The sequence below is a fragment of the Ostrea edulis genome, chromosome 4, assembly GCF_947568905.1.
Source record: "Ostrea edulis chromosome 4, xbOstEdul1.1, whole genome shotgun sequence".
NCBI classification, from domain to species: domain Eukaryota; kingdom Metazoa; phylum Mollusca; class Bivalvia; order Ostreida; family Ostreidae; genus Ostrea; species Ostrea edulis.
Window position 1 is genome coordinate 17,857,960 of NC_079167.1, and position 19,890 is coordinate 17,877,849.

General features: G+C 34.5%; 1 protein-coding gene across 2 annotated transcripts in view; it reads left to right on the forward strand.

Annotated features, from left to right (window-relative positions):
- Positions 1 to 17,434, forward strand: part of LOC125668303 (uncharacterized) — a 21,323-nt gene extending 3,889 nt beyond the window's left edge. For both annotated transcript variants that reach the window (XM_048902247.2, XM_048902249.2), the window contains exons 2-12: positions 741 to 856; positions 1,150 to 1,260; positions 1,539 to 1,590; positions 2,521 to 2,624; positions 3,235 to 3,355; positions 7,695 to 7,761; positions 7,965 to 7,992; positions 8,550 to 8,715; positions 9,266 to 9,401; positions 11,047 to 11,534; positions 12,605 to 17,434. In XM_048902247.2, coding sequence (XP_048758204.1) covers positions 790 to 856; positions 1,150 to 1,260; positions 1,539 to 1,590; positions 2,521 to 2,624; positions 3,235 to 3,355; positions 7,695 to 7,761; positions 7,965 to 7,992; positions 8,550 to 8,715; positions 9,266 to 9,401; positions 11,047 to 11,534; positions 12,605 to 12,695 — 1,431 coding nt within the window. In that variant the 5' untranslated portion in view covers positions 741 to 789 and the 3' untranslated portion in view covers positions 12,696 to 17,434. The remainder of the gene's footprint in view (positions 1 to 740; positions 857 to 1,149; positions 1,261 to 1,538; positions 1,591 to 2,520; positions 2,625 to 3,234; positions 3,356 to 7,694; positions 7,762 to 7,964; positions 7,993 to 8,549; positions 8,716 to 9,265; positions 9,402 to 11,046; positions 11,535 to 12,604) is intronic.
- The last annotated feature ends 2,456 nt before the right edge of the window (positions 17,435 to 19,890 follow it).

The window sequence follows — 19,890 nt, forward strand, 5'->3', positions numbered from 1 at the left end:
GATTTATACATACACGGTACAATTTTATCTTGATATTTGATCACGTGATACACAGCTGATGTAGAGACTGTCGGTCTGGTGAAAAATGTATGGGAGGTCAATATGCACTTAATGTGGTGTCAGTGGCCGAGTGGTTATGCTGTCAGACTCTTGACCGAAAGGTTGTGGGTTCGAGTCCTGGCCACGGCAGGGCCGACATTGTGTCCTTGGGAAAGGCACTTTACACGAATTTCCTCACTCCACCCAAGTGTAAAAGGGGTACCTGGCTATAGATCGTGAAAAATATTGTTAGAATGTTAGTGCTCTTGCGCCTGTAACGGCAGCTTGCACTGTATGCTTCCCAGGAAGCTGAGAAAGTTCTAGATTGATATAAGGTCTGCTGGGATAATAATGTATTGCAAAGCACTTTGAGCAGCATACGCTGGGAAAGCGTTATATAAAAACCAATCATTATTATTATTATTAATGATATATACATATTGTTTTTGTATAAAAGGGTTGTGTTTACAGAATTTGTCAAAAATTGATCTGTTTATTAATGCTTTTTTTCCTGACATATTTCTGTGGCCCTACTTAACACAACTGCGTGGCTTCTACTTTTAGAGAATAAAACATCTATGGATCAGAAATATATTATGTTATCACCCCTTGTGTATGGAAAGAGAAAGAGAGAGAGCTTTTAATATACAAACATATGTTTAGCTCTTTGAGATTTAATGAAAGCATTCAAACAATTTCAGAGTCATCTTCTAAGCTAACCTCTGATCAGGGTGTCATACTGACTGTGAAATGAAAAAGAAGAAATTGCTACAAGCTTGGCTTGCTGTATTTCTTTTAATTATTGAGAGATGCTCAGGTAATTTAATTACTAATATATATTTTTAAAATTATTTCAACTTATATATATACTTGTTCACAGATTTAATGCTGGAGTATGTGTAAATATTAAAGAATGTTGAACATATAACTGTAATTCAGATCAAGGTGATTTCTTTTTGACGTGATCAACTTCCTCCTGTTTATGTCCATTAGATTAATGCACCTAGTAATTGTGATTATAGATACCAGTAGTGATTTTGATTCAACTTCTCAAACCGTTTTCACACATGACTATACATATGAAATAATGAATATGCCTGTATATTTCAGGGCTGTGCCCTGTGGACTTTAGCTGCGGATGGAAGTCGCAGTGTGTTAATACCAGCTGCCATTGTTCTCCTGGATATGTGCTGCACTCCAACCAACAAGACTGCCAAAATAGTATGCTGTGGACCACGTTATATTCACAAATATTCTTTTTACTAGAGTACAAAATTGCAAAAAATTTCATTTCTCATGATGATAACAATCAAAAAAATTCTTGCTTATAATTCACAATGATAAAGTCAAACAAAAATTTTGCAGTTCAAATACATGTACATGTGGTGCTGCAAGACCTATATTTGTTTTTTATGTTATATAAATTTGTCTTTTTCTATGTACATGTTTTTGGTTGGTTTTTTTTTAATGTTTTTATTACGAGTTTTTTCTGTTTTCAGTAAGTTGTTCACAGCAGGACTGCCTAGAGTGTGGTGCTAGCAGATGTAGGAGGTAGGCTGTTTTTCTACAAATATCTGATTCTCTGAAAAATCTTTTGAACACTTTAGCTTCTCTGCATATTGTACTATGTAAAATGAACATCAAAGAATAAAAGACCTAGTTATGTCACTAATTGGATATGATACCAAAAAAAAAAAGACTACAGTAATATTACACAGCAATTCTGACACGAGTCTTACCATGGTCATTGCAAAGATCAAAGGAATGCCACGGCCATTATTCTGTGATATACCATACATAATAACTGATTATGAGAAAATTGATACAAATCTCACATGCACTTCGTGTTTTACTTCTACAACAATGAAATCAATAACCGATATTATAATTTTACAATCATGAAAATTAATCAATATATATATATTGCAAAAAAAACCTTATAAATGACTGAAGAATATTTGTCATTCAATATAAATCAAATGTCTGCATTCTGAGGTTGATACACATGTAAACAAACATGGCGATTTATAAACAAGTTAACCCTCTTTCATGTATGTAAAGTTTTCTTGGACTTTGTATTCTAAGCAGTTGATATAATCCGTCAACATCAAAAGAAATACTTGAAATATTTTTCAAAATAAATCTAGTATACTAGTCTACCATTTCACCTTTTTCGTCAGTAAAAAACATATAGGCCTAGTCCGTTTCTGAAATTGCCGTGATGTCACAAAGTGACCTAATTCATACCTGTATAGATAAATGATCGGCTGTATATTTCTGAGTCATAGTAGAATAGAAATAAAGTTCTTGCTTTTGTGAATGATGTGGGATAACCTCCTCAGTCTCGAAATGCTGTTTGAAATATGAAAAACTTGGTGTTGTCCTGCAACATATACAAATACGTGCTCTTTATTTCTGAATTTTATTGAAATTGAACTTGTTGTATAAAGAAGTATGGTGATTTTACATGGAATACTTCAGGTGTACAAATTTTCTGGATAAAGAAACAAGCAATTGTCTAGAAAAGTGCAATGGACAAGCCCAGAAGTTGCAGCTTCCTGATCTCCAAGGCAGTATATGTGAAAGTAAGAGAATGAGCTAACAAAGAGAACCGACACTTTCTATATATACAATGTCAAGTAAACAATTAACATTTAACAGGGTGTAGCTTATGATAGTTGTACATACATATATGTGAATTTATGGACATAGATGGAGAATAATTTTCATTTTAGTGCATTTAAACTTGTCTAATCCAAACACTTGTCTATTCTCACAATGAATGCCGACCCTATTTTTTATTCCCCATTAACTTTTGATCATGTTCTTTTTACTGTGCAATCATGATAGCCCAGTGGTTAGGATGCTTATTTTGCAGCCAGAAGGTTCAGGTTTAATTCTCAATCCTAGAACAACATCAAACCTAAGACATTTAACATAGATAGTGGCTGTTCCTTTGCTTAGTGTCCAGCATTAAAAGTGAAAGTCATATATGACCTTAAAAATTGAGATCTTGTGACAAGTTAGGCATCGAAACACTAATGAACTTTGAGCAATACTTAAAGGTTAGAATTTGTGGTACTTAACCTACAGCGAGTGAGGTCTTTATATATGCGTGAAAAATTCTCAAATTGAATGTAAAAACCACACTGTACATGAATGTAATCAAAGTCATTTTTGATACTTTCCTTTCAGGATTTGAAAATGACAGTGACAAAATGGACATTATCATTGGTGTGGTAGCAGGAGTCACAGCGGGAATATTTCTTTGTGTAATTATGGGCCTCATATTCTATTGCCATGTGAAGAGGACAAGGTATTTCATTATCATTTTTAGCTCACCTGAGCCGAAGGCTCAAGTGAGCTTTTCTGATTACATTTTGTCCGGCGTCCGTCTGTCTGTCCGTCTGTCTGTAAACTTTTCACATTTTCATCTTCTTCTCATGAACCACTGGGCCAATTTCAACCAAACATGGCCAAAAGCATCCTTGGGTGAAGGGCTTTCAAGTTTGTTCAAATGAAGGGCCATGTCCCTTTCAAAGGGGAGATAATCACAAAAATGCAAAAATAGGGTGGGGTCATTTAAAAATCTTCTTCTCAAGAACCACTGGGCCAGAAGAGCTGAAATTTACCTGAAAGCTTCCTGACAAATTGCAGATTCAAGTTTGTTCAAATCATGGCCCCCGGTGGTAGGATGGGGCCACAAGGGGGGATCAAAGTTTTACACATAAATATATAGGGAAAAACTTTAAAAATCTTCTTCTCAAGAACCACTAAGCCAGAAAAGCTGAGATTTACATGAAAGATTCCTAACATAATTCAGATTCAAGTTTGTTCAAATCATGGGCCCCTGGGGTTGGATGGGGCCACAATAGGGGATCAAAGTTTTACATACAAATATATAGGAAAAATCTTTAAAAAATCTTCTTCTCAAGAACCACTGAGTCAGAAAAGCTGATTTTTAAATGAAAACTTTCTGACATAGTGCAGATTTAAGTTTGTTCAAATCATGGCCCCCTGGGATAGGATGGGGCCACAAGGGAGGATCAAAGTTTTACACATAAATATATAGGGAAAAACTTTAAAAATCTTCTTCTCAAGAACCACTAAGCCAGAAAAGCTGAGATTTACATGAAAGCTTCCTGACATAATGCACATTCAAGTTTGTTCAAATCATGGGCTCCGGGGGTTGGATGGGGCCACAATAGGGGATCAAAGTTTTACATACAAATATATAGCAAAAATCTTCTTCTCAAGAACCACTGAGCCAGAAAAGCTGATTTTTAAATGAAAACTTTCTGACATAGTGCAGATTTAAGTTTGTTCAAATCATGGCCCCCGGGGGTAGGATGGGGCCACAAGGGGGGGATCAAAGTTTTACATACAAATATAAAGTTAAAATCTTTTTCTCAATAACCACCGAGTCAGAAAAGCTGATATTTACAAGAAAACTTTATGACATAGTGCAGATTTAAGTTTGTTCAAATCATGGCCCCCGGTGGTAGGATGGGGCCACAAGGGGGGATCAAAGTTTTACACATAAATATATAGGGAAAAACTTTAAAAATCTTCTTCTCAAGAACCACTAAGCCAGAAAAGCTGAGATTTACATGAAAGCTTCCTGACATAATTCAGATTCAAGTTTGTTCAAATCATGGGCCCCTGGGGTTGGATGGGGCCACAATAGGGGATCAAAGTTTTACATACAAATATATAGGAAAAATCTTTAAAAAATCTTCTTCTCAAGAACCACTGAGTCAGAAAAGCTGATTTTTAAATGAAAACTTTCTGACATAGTGCAGATTCAAGTTTGTTCAAATCATGGCCCCCTGGGATAGGATGGGGCCACAAGGGAGGATCAAAGTTTTACACATAAATATATAGGGAAAAACTTTAAAAATCTTCTTCTCAAGAACCACTAAGCCAGAAAAGCTGAGATTTACATGAAAGCTTCCTGACATAATTCAGATTCAAGTTTGTTCAAATCATGGGCCCCTGGGGTTGGATGGGGCCACAATAGGGGATCAAAGTTTTACATACAAATATATAGGAAAAATCTTTAAAAAATCTTCTTCTCAAGAACCACTAAGTCAGAAAAGCTGATTTTTACATGAAAACTTTCTGACATAGTGCAGATTCAAGTTTGTTCAAATCATGGCCCCCGGGGATAGGATGGGGCCCCAAGTGGTGATCAAAGTTTTGCACACAAATATATAGGGAAAAACTTTAAAAATCTTCTTCTCAAGAACCACTAAGCCAGAAAAGCTGAGAATTACATGAAATCTTCCTGACATAATGCACATTCAAGTTTGTTCAAATCATGGGCCCCGGGGGTTGGATGGGGCCACAATAGGGGATCAAAGTTTTACATACAAATATATAGGAAAAATCTTCTTCTCAAGAACCACTGAGCCAGAAAAGCTGATTTTTACATGAAAACTTTCTGACATAGTGCAGATTCAAGTTTGTTCAAATCATGGCCCCCGGGGATAGGATGGGGCCACAAGGGGGGGATCAAAGTTTTACATACAAATATATAGGGAAAAACTTTAAAAATCTTCTTCTCAAGAACCACTAAGCCAGAAAAGCTGAGATTTACATGAAAGCTTCCTGACATAATTCAGATTCAAGTTTGTTCAAATCATGGGCCCCTGGGGTTGGATGGGGCCACAATAGGGGATCAAAGTTTTACATACAAATATATAGGAAAAATCTTTAAAAAATCTTCTTCTCAAGAACCACTAAGTCAGGAAAGCTGATTTTTAAATGAAAACTTTCTGACATAGTGCAGATTCAAGTTTGTTCAAATCATGGCCCCCGGGGATAGGATGGGGCCACAAGGGAGGATCAAAGTTTTACACGTAAATATATAGGGAAAAACTTTAAAAATCTTCTTCTCAAGAACCACTAAGCCAGAAAAGCTGAGATTTACATGAAAGCTTCCTGACATAATTCAGATTCAAGTTTGTTCAAATCATGGGCCCCTGGGGTTGGATGGGGCCACAATAGGGGATCAAAGTTTTACATACAAATATATAGGAAAAATCTTTAAAAAATCTTCTTCTCAAGAACCACTAAGTCAGAAAAGCTGATTTTTAAATGAAAACTTTCTGACATAGTGCAGATTCAAGTTTGTTCAAATCATGGCCCCCGGGGATAGGATGGGGCCACAAGGGAGGATCAAAGTTTTACACGTAAATATATAGGGAAAAACTTTAAAAATCTTCTTCTCAAGAACCACTAAGCCAGAAAAGCTGAGAATTACATGAAATCTTCCTGACATAATGCACATTCAAGTTTGTTCAAATCATGGGCCCCGGGGGTTGGATGGGGCCACAATAGGGGATCAAAGTTTTACATACAAATATATAGGAAAAATCTTCTTCTCAAGAACCACTGAGCCAGAAAAGCTGATTTTTACATGAAAACTTTCTGACATAGTGCAGATTCAAGTTTGTTCAAATCATGGCCCCCGGGGATAGGATGGGGCCACAAGGGGGGGATCAAAGTTTTACATACAAATATATAGGGAAAAACTTTAAAAATCTTCTTCTCAAGAACCACTAAGCCAGAAAAGCTGAGATTTACATGAAATCTTCCTGACATAATGCACATTCAAGTTTGTTCAAATCATGGACCCCGGGGGTTGGATGGGGCCACAATAGGGGATCAAAGTTTTACATACAAATATATAGGAAAAATCTTTAAAAAATCTTCTTCTCAAGAACCACTGAGCCAGAAAAGCTGATTTTTACATGAAAACTTTCTGACATAGTGCAGATTCAAGTTTGTTCAAATCATGGCCCCCGGGGATAGGATGGGGCCACAAGGGGGGATCAAAGTTTTACATACAAATATATAGGGAAAAACTTTAAAAATCTTCTTCTCAAGAACCACTAAGCCAGAAAAGCTGAGATTTACATGAAAGCTTCCTGACATAATGCACATTCAAGTTTGTTCAAATCATGGGCTCCGGGGGTTGGATGGGGCCACAATAGGGGATCAAAGTTTTACATACAAATATATAGCAAAAATCTTCTTCTCAAGAACCACTGAGCCAGAAAAGCTGATTTTTAAATGAAAACTTTCTGACATAGTGCAGATTCAAGTTTGTTCAAATCATGGCCCCCGGGGGTAGGATGGGGCCACAAGGGGGGGATCAAAGTTTTACATACAAATATATAGTTAAAATCTTTTTCTCAATAACCACTGAGTCAGAAAAGCTGATATTTACAAGAAAACTTTCTGACATAGTGCAGATTCAAGTTTGTTCAAATCATGGCCCCCGGGGGGTAGGATGGGGCCACAAGTGGGGGGGGGGGTCAAAGTTTTACATACAAATAAAGGAAAAAGCTTTAAAAATCTTCTTCTCAAGAACCATTGGGCCAAAGAAGTTGACATTTACATGAAAGCTTTCTGACATAGTGTAGATACAAGTTTGCAAAGGGTAGTTTGGGCCATAATAGGGACTAAGGTTTTACATGCAAATATATATGGAAAGTCTTCAGATATGGGCCAAGGTGACTCAGGTGAGCGATGTGGCCCATGGGCCTCTTGTTAAAGTCGACTGACTGTTATTTAGTGATGTTGTACGTTGTTCATGTATTTTGCTTGTGTGTGTTGCTGAAATTGCTTTTATTAATTTGTTTGTATAGGAAAAAAATAAATTTGCAGCAGAAACATTACAAGGCAGAAAATATGCAATCTGGGACACACACTACTGTAAGTATCTTGGTTGTATATGTAAAAACTGTACATTATTACATTTACATTCCAAGAACATTCACAGATTTTGTAACTGAACAAGCTGGTGTTCATGCTTTAGTGATAAATGTGTGATGTTGCTGTGGTTAGTATTTACATCAAAATATTCATGTTAAAGAGAATGTTTAAATTTACCACTTACGGTAACTTTGGAATTGCAGATACCGCTTTATGACAACAAAGGATTTGGTAAGTATATGATTATCAGTACATCATATCTAGTATATGTACATTTATATATAGAATTAGGAATTACCATGTCAACCATTCATCCCACTTCATATCTGAGTCACCCAAATTGTGTATTTTGACCCTGAACGAAAGTCATTTTGCCAAGGTCACTGGTACCCTAGTTTGGATGAACTGTGTGGGGTATATTAGTCCCGTTAGGACAGCTTTGTTTGATTTGTCCAAGAGGTCCACAAGTTCACAAGTAATGGGTTTCGTCTCATTTCAAGGAAGACAAGTTAGATTATTTAAAAGTTTTCTTCGAAATCATAGAGCCAGAAAACATGCCTTCATGCATCAGTCAATCAGACCCATTGTATGACCCCTGCCTCTCTGTCTTTTAGAATAGAATTTCTTGAAAATTTGTGATATGTACATTTATATATAGAATTAGGAATTACCATGTCAACCATTTCTGAGTCACCCAAAAAGTGTATGCCAAAACATATTCCTAAGCATGAATGAGCTTTGATTTCTTTGCATGTTAAACTGAAAGATGATATTTTTTCTGTGTGTAGAACCAGACTCCGACATGTTACAGAAAAGTGTGGTAGATAAAGAGGTTTACCTGGCAGAGCTCGACAAATTGAGGCCTCAGGCTCCATCATTGCTGTCCCTCCTTAATCACATCAGACAGAAGCTCAGAGCCATGGACCCCGAGGACACCAGGGTTTCCACTTACAAGTGTGTGATTCATTATTATACATGTATATCCCCTTCATGGAAAGGAAAAATTGTTTAAGTCTGTCATCTTTTTAAGGCCCCACCATATGGCGGGTGCCGTATCGTAATCACTTTGTCCATACGTTAGCTTTTTCTATGGCCTGCAATGACTTAAGTTTCCTTGAGAAGATTTTTTATAGATTTATTCATAATACTTGGATTAGTAAGGCAGAAGAAGTTCCCTTTCAATTTTCAAATTTATCAGCTTTGTCTTTACAGTGTTATGGGACTTAGAATTTTTTTACTATTGATGAAATAAAAGCACTTTCTATGGTACACTTTGAATTGAGATTACTTGAGAAAATTTAATGCTTAGATTCCTATAGTAATCACTCTGTCCATCCATTCATCAGCAATTTCTATGGCATGCAATAGTTTCCTTGGGAATATTTTCATGAATTTTATATCTTTGGATTAGGCAGAGGAAGATCCCCTTCGATTTTTCAGATTTATTGCGGGGCCCTATCTGACATGTCACATTTCTAATTCTTGAATTTTTTTCTTTTAATAGGGGTGTCATCCATCAACTGTGCCGGGTATTGGTGTTGGTTCATAAGAAGGACCCTGGGGTCAGCGTGCCTTCTGATGCACTCGGACTTATAGAATGGGCCATGCAGATGTTGGAGGATTATCAGATGGGAAATCAGGTAAACTGGATGTGTGAAGATTATTGGCTTGGGCACTTTCGGGATTATTTATTGAAGTGATTATTTCTTTGTTATGTGGTAAACTTCGCTTATTACGTATTTTGGGGACCAGTGAATATCATATAAATTGCCTTTGCCATGCACGCTAATTCTGACTGCCATTTTGGATTCAATGAGATGTTGATCCCGACATTCAATATTGAAATACAAGCTATATATTTTTTTTCAAAATAAATGAATAGTTACAGAAACATATTTTATTTAAACTTCAAAATATTTGGTAATTGCAGAGTGGTTAGAACATATTTTAAAAATTTTGTTTAGAGTCAGCATAGTCCTTGAGTGTGCCTAGTGCTGAGAAACTATCTCTCTCCAATGACTACACATGATACAATAAGCAATCATTGTTTAAAATTCTCCACTCAAGAATTGCATGCACAAATGTCACTTATTTCTAACTGTTTGGACAGATCATTAACCTTCAGTAATAATACTGGTCTATTGAGGGGAATGTTTTGCGACCATATTGATTTGAACTCACTGAAACGGACCTCCTCCGTGACATTATATGTTGAGATGTGCTTCCCTGCATGTAAACTCTACACTATCACTAGCCTGGAACATTTTGTCTCATTGAGTCCAAATTTACTTGTGGATTTCATTCCAAAGTCATCAACATTTGTATTTTCAGATTTATTCCCTTCATTTATAATTATAACTTGTGTCCAAAGACATCACTTAACATTCTGTCTGTGTGACCATTTTTATTTTAATGGTAATTTCAAACTCAGTGTTTTGGTCGATAATTTGTTTTGATAATTTATTAAGTCCCATTCAGGGAGGCACTTATGCCTTATTATAAAATTGTCAACCATGATGTATCTAGATACACCTGTAGTGATATCTTTAAGGGTCACAGGTCACGGGTCACAGGTGTGAAAAAAGACATTTGTCAGATCATGGACACTATTGGTCCAGATGTGATCTGTCTCTATATTTTCTCAGAGAGCTACAGTTCTGCAGCTACTATGCTATAAGAGGTGTAATTGGCTAACAGAACTTACCAATTGATATTGTATAAGCGGAACTACGTTATAGGCAGATACATTACAACCAATCCTTTTTTCATTCAATTATGTAGAAAAAATAGGGGGGATTTAAAATTGCTACTTTATATTTGGATATGTTATAGGTGAAGATTACTGTATATACAGTATATATAGCTTTGTCAATTTACTGCCAATTGTTTGGGTTAATTTTATTCTGCCATTATTAATTATTTGGGGCAAATTGTATATAATCTCTGTTGCAATTTATTGAGTATTAGAACTTGTATGCACCCGATGACAAAGAACTGAACATAGTTTATTGTATATTTACAAATGCATTGGATACAAGTTCTTACAACTTAAAAAACCATCTCCATAATACAATACAATTTATATATCGAAAGATAGTCTTCCAAACACACTTTGTTCAAACTCAGTAATAAATCATGATAAAATATAATAATGATATAATAAAATAAATTGTTGATTCAAAACCTTATGATTTTTACAGCAGTAAAAATTGTTTCGTTTACATCATCTGATGATGACAAATGTCCAAGATTGTTGAATTTAACCCGTAATTGATTTTGTTTTAGGAGCAGAATGGATCAGGTAATTCAGCTGAGGTGGTAGAAAGCAAGATTTCATACATAGATGTCCCAGAGAAGAACCAGAGCCATCAGTATGCAGTTCCCATCGTCGCACGAGCAGAGAGTGACACCAACATCGCCTCTCAAACTAGCTACTACAGCAGTGCCCCTGTGCCTGTTGAATACCATAGTCACACTCTGCCTTCTTATGCTAAAATACGCAATTCTGTCTCAACCTTACTTCCAGATAAAAATAGAAACAAGAGAGAATCTGTAAGAAATTCCGCACAAAATACAGTGAACAGTTCAAAGAGTAATGACTCTTCCACAGGCTATTTTCGAAATGGTCACTACTATGATCCTGGTCCTAATCCCGACATTTATGCTCCTGCTAGTTCCTACAGTGATCGCAGTATGAAACTCTTGTCAACATTTCAATCAGACATCAGAAGGACTCCATCCATTTCTTCTTCTGTGTCATCAGCTGGAGGAGGGTAAGTGCTCTGGTGCCTTGTTTACACTTTTCAGCTTGAATGGGGCATTTTATTGCTATGTCCCCTAATATAAGCTTCGATATCCATTCCTCCATAATTAAAATGTGATTTTCTTCATAAAAATGGGTTTATATACTGTCGAACAGTTTTACATAATGAAGTACAATGTATATCTTTTACTATGGTTTAGTATACATTTAGTGAAATATCGATCCAGACACCTTACATATATGGCTTTAAATTCTAACTTTGTCTACGTAAACATTTAAACAATAAAATGCTTTCTTTGTTGTTTCATCGGGTGATGAAGGTAGCTTGCATTGCAGAAAAAATGCGGGTTATTTTAATTTTTTCTGCAATGATTGCTATCTTCATCACCCGATGAAACAACAAAGAAAGACATTTTATTGTGTATATTTATCCTTTTATGTATTGTTTTAAAATAGAAATTAGATTTTTAAAAGTACTAAAATATCTTATGGTTAACCCATTCGTTAAGCTATTAAACGGATAAGCCAGTGCACCCTTTGACCTTGGTGACACTCCATTTTTAGTAATGATTACAAAGATAGATGGTACTGAAAAAAACTGGATCGAATCAGTTTGCAATAAATATGTATATATTCATTGTCCCAGATGAAAGCAATGTCAATTTGAATAGAAATATTAGAGAAAAGATTCAATGAATGTAAATATTTTTGAATATTGGATTATAATAAATTGTGGTTACTGCAGTTGTGTAATGTGTAAAGATAGAGATAAAGATGCTGAGGCAGCATAAACAAAAAAGATCTTATTTGTAAAGTATAAACTTTCTAAGAAAAAAAGATTAAGTGGTGCTCATGGATAGTTCTTATGTGTGATTGCACAGTTGAACTTATCTTGAACATTGATATCTCAAATACCATGGCTATGTTGAAATGAGTTGGAAGTCCCAACTTTGTTTTAATATGTATTTTAACCTCATAATCTCGAACCCTCAGATGTCTTGAAGTATTTTCTCAGCCCCGAGTTTGAGATGACAAGGTTCGACTGTATATTATTGTATAAAACAAAGATTTAATTTGTAGGGTGGCTAGAGATGATGTAGAGGAGGAAAGTGTGAACAATGACCCCCTTCCATTTGATCCAAAGGATGCCACTGAGCCGGTGGAAGTATAACGATCCACCTCCAGATGATGTGGAGTGTCTATTGATTTTGTCATGAAGAACAGTAATAGAAATTGGTCCCAAAGAATTTACAGGTTCTGTTTTCAAGTTATTTGTCATACATTACATTCCATGCATTTTTGCAAAAATATTGTTAAAAGATGCCAGTATACTGGGTATTTGTTCCATTGTAATCTGTGAAAGATTTTTTTTTTTTTATCTTTTATCTTTTTTATCATATAAATGTAAATTTGAGATATTGTATGTGTACTAATTCTAGCAAGATTTGTATTTTAGCGCCTTTGGTGCTGAATGAGAAGTGCTAATTTATGGACCGCAATAAAATACAAAGTCATGTTTTATCCATTATCATTCCATCTAGTAATCCACTCCTAATGTGCTAAATTCTAAGTACACATACAGTATGTTGAATAATCTTTTGGGAACTTGCATTTTCATGAATTTTAAAACTTTTTTGCAATATGGTTGTGTTGGATTTTTTCCAATTTTTTTTTTTTTTTCTGGTACCCTATTGTACATTCATGTTGATCTGATTTCGCTATGGTTCCTTTCTATTTTGATATTTTATTGTAAGATTTATAGTTGATTATCTATATCATAATTGATGATACAGTGTGCTATGGGAATCATGGATTTTGGCTTTCTGGGTTGATATCCTTAATTGGTACTGAGATGTTGTTTTTATCAGAAAATGTTATGTGAGACATTTCAATATTGATGTTTCCACAGACAAAATGTACCTTAAGTTATGATAATAGGAAAATATTGCTTCTGCGTTGTGGAATATGGCATACAGATATATTGTGATATGTTATACTGTACATTTGTCAGAAAACACTCGCCCTTTATCACACCCTAAGTTAGAACACCTGTGTATCACACCCTAATGTAGAACACCTGTGTATCACACCCTAATGTAGAACACCTGTGTATCACACCCTAATGTAGAACACCTGTGTATCACACCCTAATGTAGAACACCTGTGTATCACACCCTAATGTAGAGCACCTGTGTATCACACCCTAATGTAGAACACCTGTGTATCACACCCTAATGTAGAACACCTGTAGGTTTCATTCAGAATACTATGACCACTTTCCAGTTTGAGTGCAGACATAGAAATGTCAGCAGTAGATGTAGACAAAGATTTAAACATTAACTAGGGGGAGTGAACTTAAGTATTTCAAAAGCTCAGTCATTCTCTGTCAATCTGACTGAAATTGAATACTAGTAGATCTAGATAATCTTAATTATTGCTTCTTCTTTTTATTTTTTATTTTGATGGTGTTCTGCTTGAATTGTGATTTCAAATACTATATATTATGTAATAAAATTGTGGAATTATTTAAATTCATGAGGGGCAATTTTCATGGATTGCCAAAATTTTTGTTTCACTCCAACATTCGTTCGTATTTTAACATGGAAACATTATATCAATGGTGCATTTTCATGGTGATTTTAAATTGAGTCCCCACAAAATGAACGATTTCACTGCACACTGCAAATTCTTTCAACCCTCTTCCAACATCCTCATGAGAGCCTTGGTCCTCCGACTGGTATTGGAGTCGCGTGTTGATATGTTTGTGATGTAATATTTTCTATATAACTACCAGTATTTCTTTTGTGCCTAATATTGCCTTGAATCGACTTCATTTTTTATTCTGGGGTTGATGTTTGGTTCTATGTGACTTTGCAGTGTTGTGAATTATTTTTCTCAGTTACCCAGCAAATGTAAAATTCTGTATATTTATAGAAAATGTTTTTATGTTTTATGGAGTAGTAGTAAGCACAAAACAAAAAAAAAGGTAAGTCTAATTCACAGTGTATGTGTACTGATTCCAACATCATTAATTTTAAGATTTTACATTGAAAGTATTTTGTTGTAGTACCAATAATATGGCTGTCGGAATGTTTCATTATAAACAGCAAAAAGAGATACATCATTCTGTATAAAGTGTTTACTTCAATGTTTCTACATAGCTTAACATTGGAATTTAACTGTCTTTCCAAATTTTTTTGTGATGCTCTTTAGACAATGAGGTTGATTTGACTGTATATAATGATTGACTTGTGTATCTTGTAGTGTATTTAGCTTTGTCATACAGTTAATTTTTAACCTTTTAGTAAATTATTATTTAGGTGCTAAATGGAACATTAGTCATTCTTAATGTGATGTATTATCCTCACATGCTCTCCATCAGATTTTAAAGAGTGGGTCAATCTGTGGTGTTCTAAATTAATTCACATCTCTAACGGCATTTAGGCAATACACTGTAGATGATACTGCCCTTCTAGGTCTTTAGTACCTTTCATATCCTAGCCATGTGCAATTTCAACATGTTCAGCTACCTCATGCCCCAAAACTAAATATTATATTTATAATTGGCATGAGAAGACAATCATGAAAAATTCAATGCTGTATGTGTAATTTGTAAAAAATAAGAAAAAAAATTATATGTTCTAAAAAGTTCATGAAATCCTTTATAGTGTATGTAAAAATAAAATTGAAATGTTGTGGTTTGCTGATAAGTGCAATGTTTTTCATCTGATATCCAAAGCAATTACTTGGTGCTTCAATAACATTGTGCTCCTTGCATATGTCAATGACATTTTATCAGGCTCAAGGTTTCCCTTTTGGTAATATGAAATCAGTGCATTAATGAATAATTGATTGGAATGTATGATGTGGCTAACAGCCACTTTTAAGATATTTTTATGAGAAATTGGTATGAAATGTTGCTGAATATTGCCGGCAGCTTTATGCTTCATTTTACTGTATTTTTACAGTTTTCCTGCTATAAACCAACTTTAGTTATGGCAATTTTTTATTTTTAAGCGTGTAATTTTTAGTATTCGGATATTTTCTTTTAAAAATTATGATTTGAAAGCTGGTCTTAAAAATGAAGGTTTTTATATATTTTTACAGGGTATTTTATTAGTAATGAGAATTTAACCTGTGTAAATTCCTGTGAAGCAGTGATGAGACCTTAAGATAATGAATATATCTTATGTACAAGATAACAAATTTATGTCCTATAAACACATATTTTACAGATTTCCTCCATTCAACAGATTTTAGACATGGAGTAATGGGAAACTAAAATAGACATTGAAATATAATAGGGTATGGAAATAGACGTCAAAACATAAATGTTAATGTACAGAAATGGACGTCAAAACATAACTGTTAATGTACAGAAATAGACGTCAAAAAGTAACAGTACTGTTAATTTACAGAAATAGACATCAAAACGTAACTGTTAATGTACAGAAATAGACGTCAAAACGTAACTGTTAATGTACAGAAATAGACGTCAAAACGTAACTGTTAATGTACAGAAATAGACGTTAAAACGTAACTGTACAGAAATAGACATCAAAATGTAACTGTTAATGTACAGAAATAAAAATGTAACTGTTAGTGTACAGAAATAAAAATGTAACTGTTAGTGTACAGAAATAGACGTCAAAACATAAATGTACAGAAATAGACATCAAAACGTAACTGTTAATGTACAGAAATAGACGTCAAAACGTAACTGTTAATGTACAGAAATAGACGTCAAAAAGTAGCAGTACTGTTAATTTACAGAAATAGACGTCAAAACGTAACAGTGTACAGAAATAGACGTCAAAAAGTAACAGTACTGTTAATGTACAGAAATAGACATCAAAAAGTAACAGTGTACAGAAATGGACATCAAAATGTAACTGTTAATGTACAGAAATAAAAATGTAACTGTTCGTGTACAGAAATAAACATTAAAGCAAAACTGTTAGTGTACAGAAATAGACATAAAAATACAACTATAGACATCGATGCATAACTGTTAGTGTACAGACACAAACATTAAAACATAACTATAGACATCAATGCATAACTGTTTGTGTATGGAAATAGACATCAAAATACAACTATAGACATCAATACATAACTGTTAATGTACAGAAAAATGTAATTCCATGTTATTTAGTGTAGTTAACCCACACACACAATCCAAACAGTTACGTAAAAGATGAATGGTATTGTTTACTATACATATTGTTATTATTTTATGACTACTGGAAATTATACAATATATTGGTTAATACTAGAATTTAAGTACTGGAGGATATACTCATTTTTAGATACTAAAATTTTGTGATATTGTTGTAAACTTGGTTCTATATTTATGATGTATATAAATTGTTATGTTATAATCTGAAAATAGCTGTAATTTTATTTTTATAAACATTCATTAGTTGAATTTGCCAGGAAAATTGTTGCAGTGTGGAAATTTTAATATGAGCCGCTCACAAATGCTTTTGAATGCAAAATGTGGGGAAAAGTTGAATGTTTTTATCCCTTTGTAGGTTTAACAGATATAGAGACAATAATTATAATCAATACATTTTCAAGCAAATCAAATTTATATTATGTATACAGGCTAGTCAGAATATCAGAATCAAATTGCTACATTTAAACCTGTCCCAATAATGTTATTAGATGTTAATCAATAGAAGAAATTTGCATTTATACTGTACGTTGAGATAATTTTGGCATTTTTATTTTGTATATCAATCTATTTTTCTTCCCATATCAAGGGAAGTAACTTTTCATCTTGCTGGAAACCTATTGCTCTGCTTGCAGATGCCAGTTTCTCTCCACAGCTGTAGTTACATTGTATCCTGTTATTGGTGTGTGTTAATATACTAAGTCATGTTTAATAAATAAATTGCTTTCAAAACTTCATAGAATTTTTTTCCCCCCATGTTTTGTTCTTAATATTAGCAGCCATTATATATCGTCCTCTTACATTCTTTACAATGATGGTATGTTGCAGTGATGTGCTGTAAAATTGATACAAATGAGTAATTTCTGCCCGATTTTACTTCCCTCCTTTTGGTCTTCATCCTTGCTTGTTTCCCTCCTTTTTGCTGTGCCCTCCACACCACTACCATGACCCCACCCATTTGCATAACCCAAATATTTCAGTATGGTTGGTCCCCGATTCATCCTCACAAGGTTTCAAAACTCTATATACCAATACAGGTCATAAAATTATATGAAAAGTCACAATAATGATGTATTGGCAGTACTGTTAGTTGGAGTTGCTCTCTATCAAAGGTCAAGGTCGCAGCATCTCTTTAGTAGGAAAACCTTGTAGGCAGGATACAGACCAAACCATAAGATCCAGGATATTGCAACTTGGTACATTTGATCACCATGATGAAAGGAAGATGCTTATTGTTTTTCAAGGTCATAGTATTAGTAAATAGGTAAACCTTTTAGGCAGAATACAGACTGAACTATTGGGGCCAGGACTGTCAAACTCTGTACACATACTTCTCATGCCAATTGAAGTAAGCCTTTTGTTTTTGAAGGTCAAGGTCTTAGTATCACTTAATAGGAAAACCTTGTAAGCAGGATGCAAACTGAACCATAAGATCCAGGATATTACAACTTGGTACATTTGATCACCATGATGAGGGGAAGATGCCTTTTATTTTTCCAAGGTCAAAATATCACTTAGTAGGAAAACCTTGCAGGCAGTATACAGACCAAACTGTTGGGGCTAGAACCGTCAAACTTGGTACACACACCTTATGTGAAGTGAAAATATTGCACAAACAGTACATGATTTGTCTGTTTTTACAATGCAAAGAAAGTGTGTCACACCCTGATACTACCTGAAGCCAAGTTCTACAAATCACGGTGTAAGAACACCCTATAGCTTTTCACAGGCATATTGTGTACCATTGGGGGTACTCTTGTTAGTACATCCTTTTCTGTTTTTCCTAAATGATGCATTTATTGTATCAGCAAACTTAAAGAAGTCCTTCAATCAAATGATGGACAATAATCACTATATAATTTCAGTTCCACCCCAAAACCAAACACATACCCCCCAGGATCATGAAATTTACAAATTGGTAAAGGACTACCTACTCCTTCTAAATATCTAAGTTTCAATAGCATTAAAGCAGATACATGTATCATTTACATTTGCCGTTTACACTATATTTAATAAATAATTATACCAAATTTGGCCCCACCCTGGAGTCAGAACCTAGAACCCCGGGTATCATCAAACTTGCAATTATGTTAGAGGCCTTCCTGCTCTACATCACTATGCATTTAGTTTTTAGGTCACCTGAGTAAACTCAGGTGACCTATTGCAATTGGTTGTCGTCCGTTAACAATTGAACATTTTTAACTTCTTCTTAATAACTACCAGTCATTCTTTTCAAATTTCAAAGAACAGGAAGGCCTCTACCAAAATTGTAAATTTCATGATCCCCGGGGTAGGGGTTCTGACCCCAGGGCAGGGCCAAACTTGGTATATAGTGCTAAATGGATAGAGCAGGTAGTCTTACCAAAATTGTAAATTTGATTTTCCCCAGAATAAGGGTTTTGACCCCAGGGTGGGGCCAAACTTTGTATATATAGTATTTATGTGCAAGTTTGCCGATACTGTATAAAATCTAAATGCATACTTGGGAATAGCAGAAAAGGATGTACAAAAAATGGTGAATTTCATAACCCAGGGTTATGACTTTATGATGAGTCTAAATTAGTCATATCTTTTGATGCATTAATGTTAATATACACCTATTATTTAGAGCATTTCATCAGTGTATGCACTTTAAGAACACATCTTGTTTTATACTGTTGCTGATGTCGAACATTAGAATTTAGCTTAGATATTCAGAACAGGAATTTTTTTCTCTAGATTTCATAGCTCATGGAAGTAGTGATACTTTTTCACTAGTACTCAGGTGACCGATAAGGCCTGTGGGCCTCTTAAAAATTGTTCTTAAGATATGCAGTTGTAGAGAAGATTTTTGAAAATTTAATTGGTCAATTTTTGCCCTGCCCATAAGGTCCTGGGGGTGCAGGAGTCCTGAAATTTACATTTTTATTTATGTCCCCCTTGTCCCAAAGATGCTTCATACCAAATTTGAAAAGAAGTGGAAGTTATCAAGAAGAATTAATATTGAGTTAGAAATGTTCAATTTTTAACACAATAATCATTTACAATTTTGACCCCACCCCGATACCAAAACACTACTCCCGAGATCATGAAATTTAATTTTAGTAAAGGGCTACCTGCTCATTCTAAATATCTTTTTAGTTTCAATTTAGTATTAATAAAATTAAAGATGTTTTTTAAATGTTTTACACATAAATACTTCATATACCAA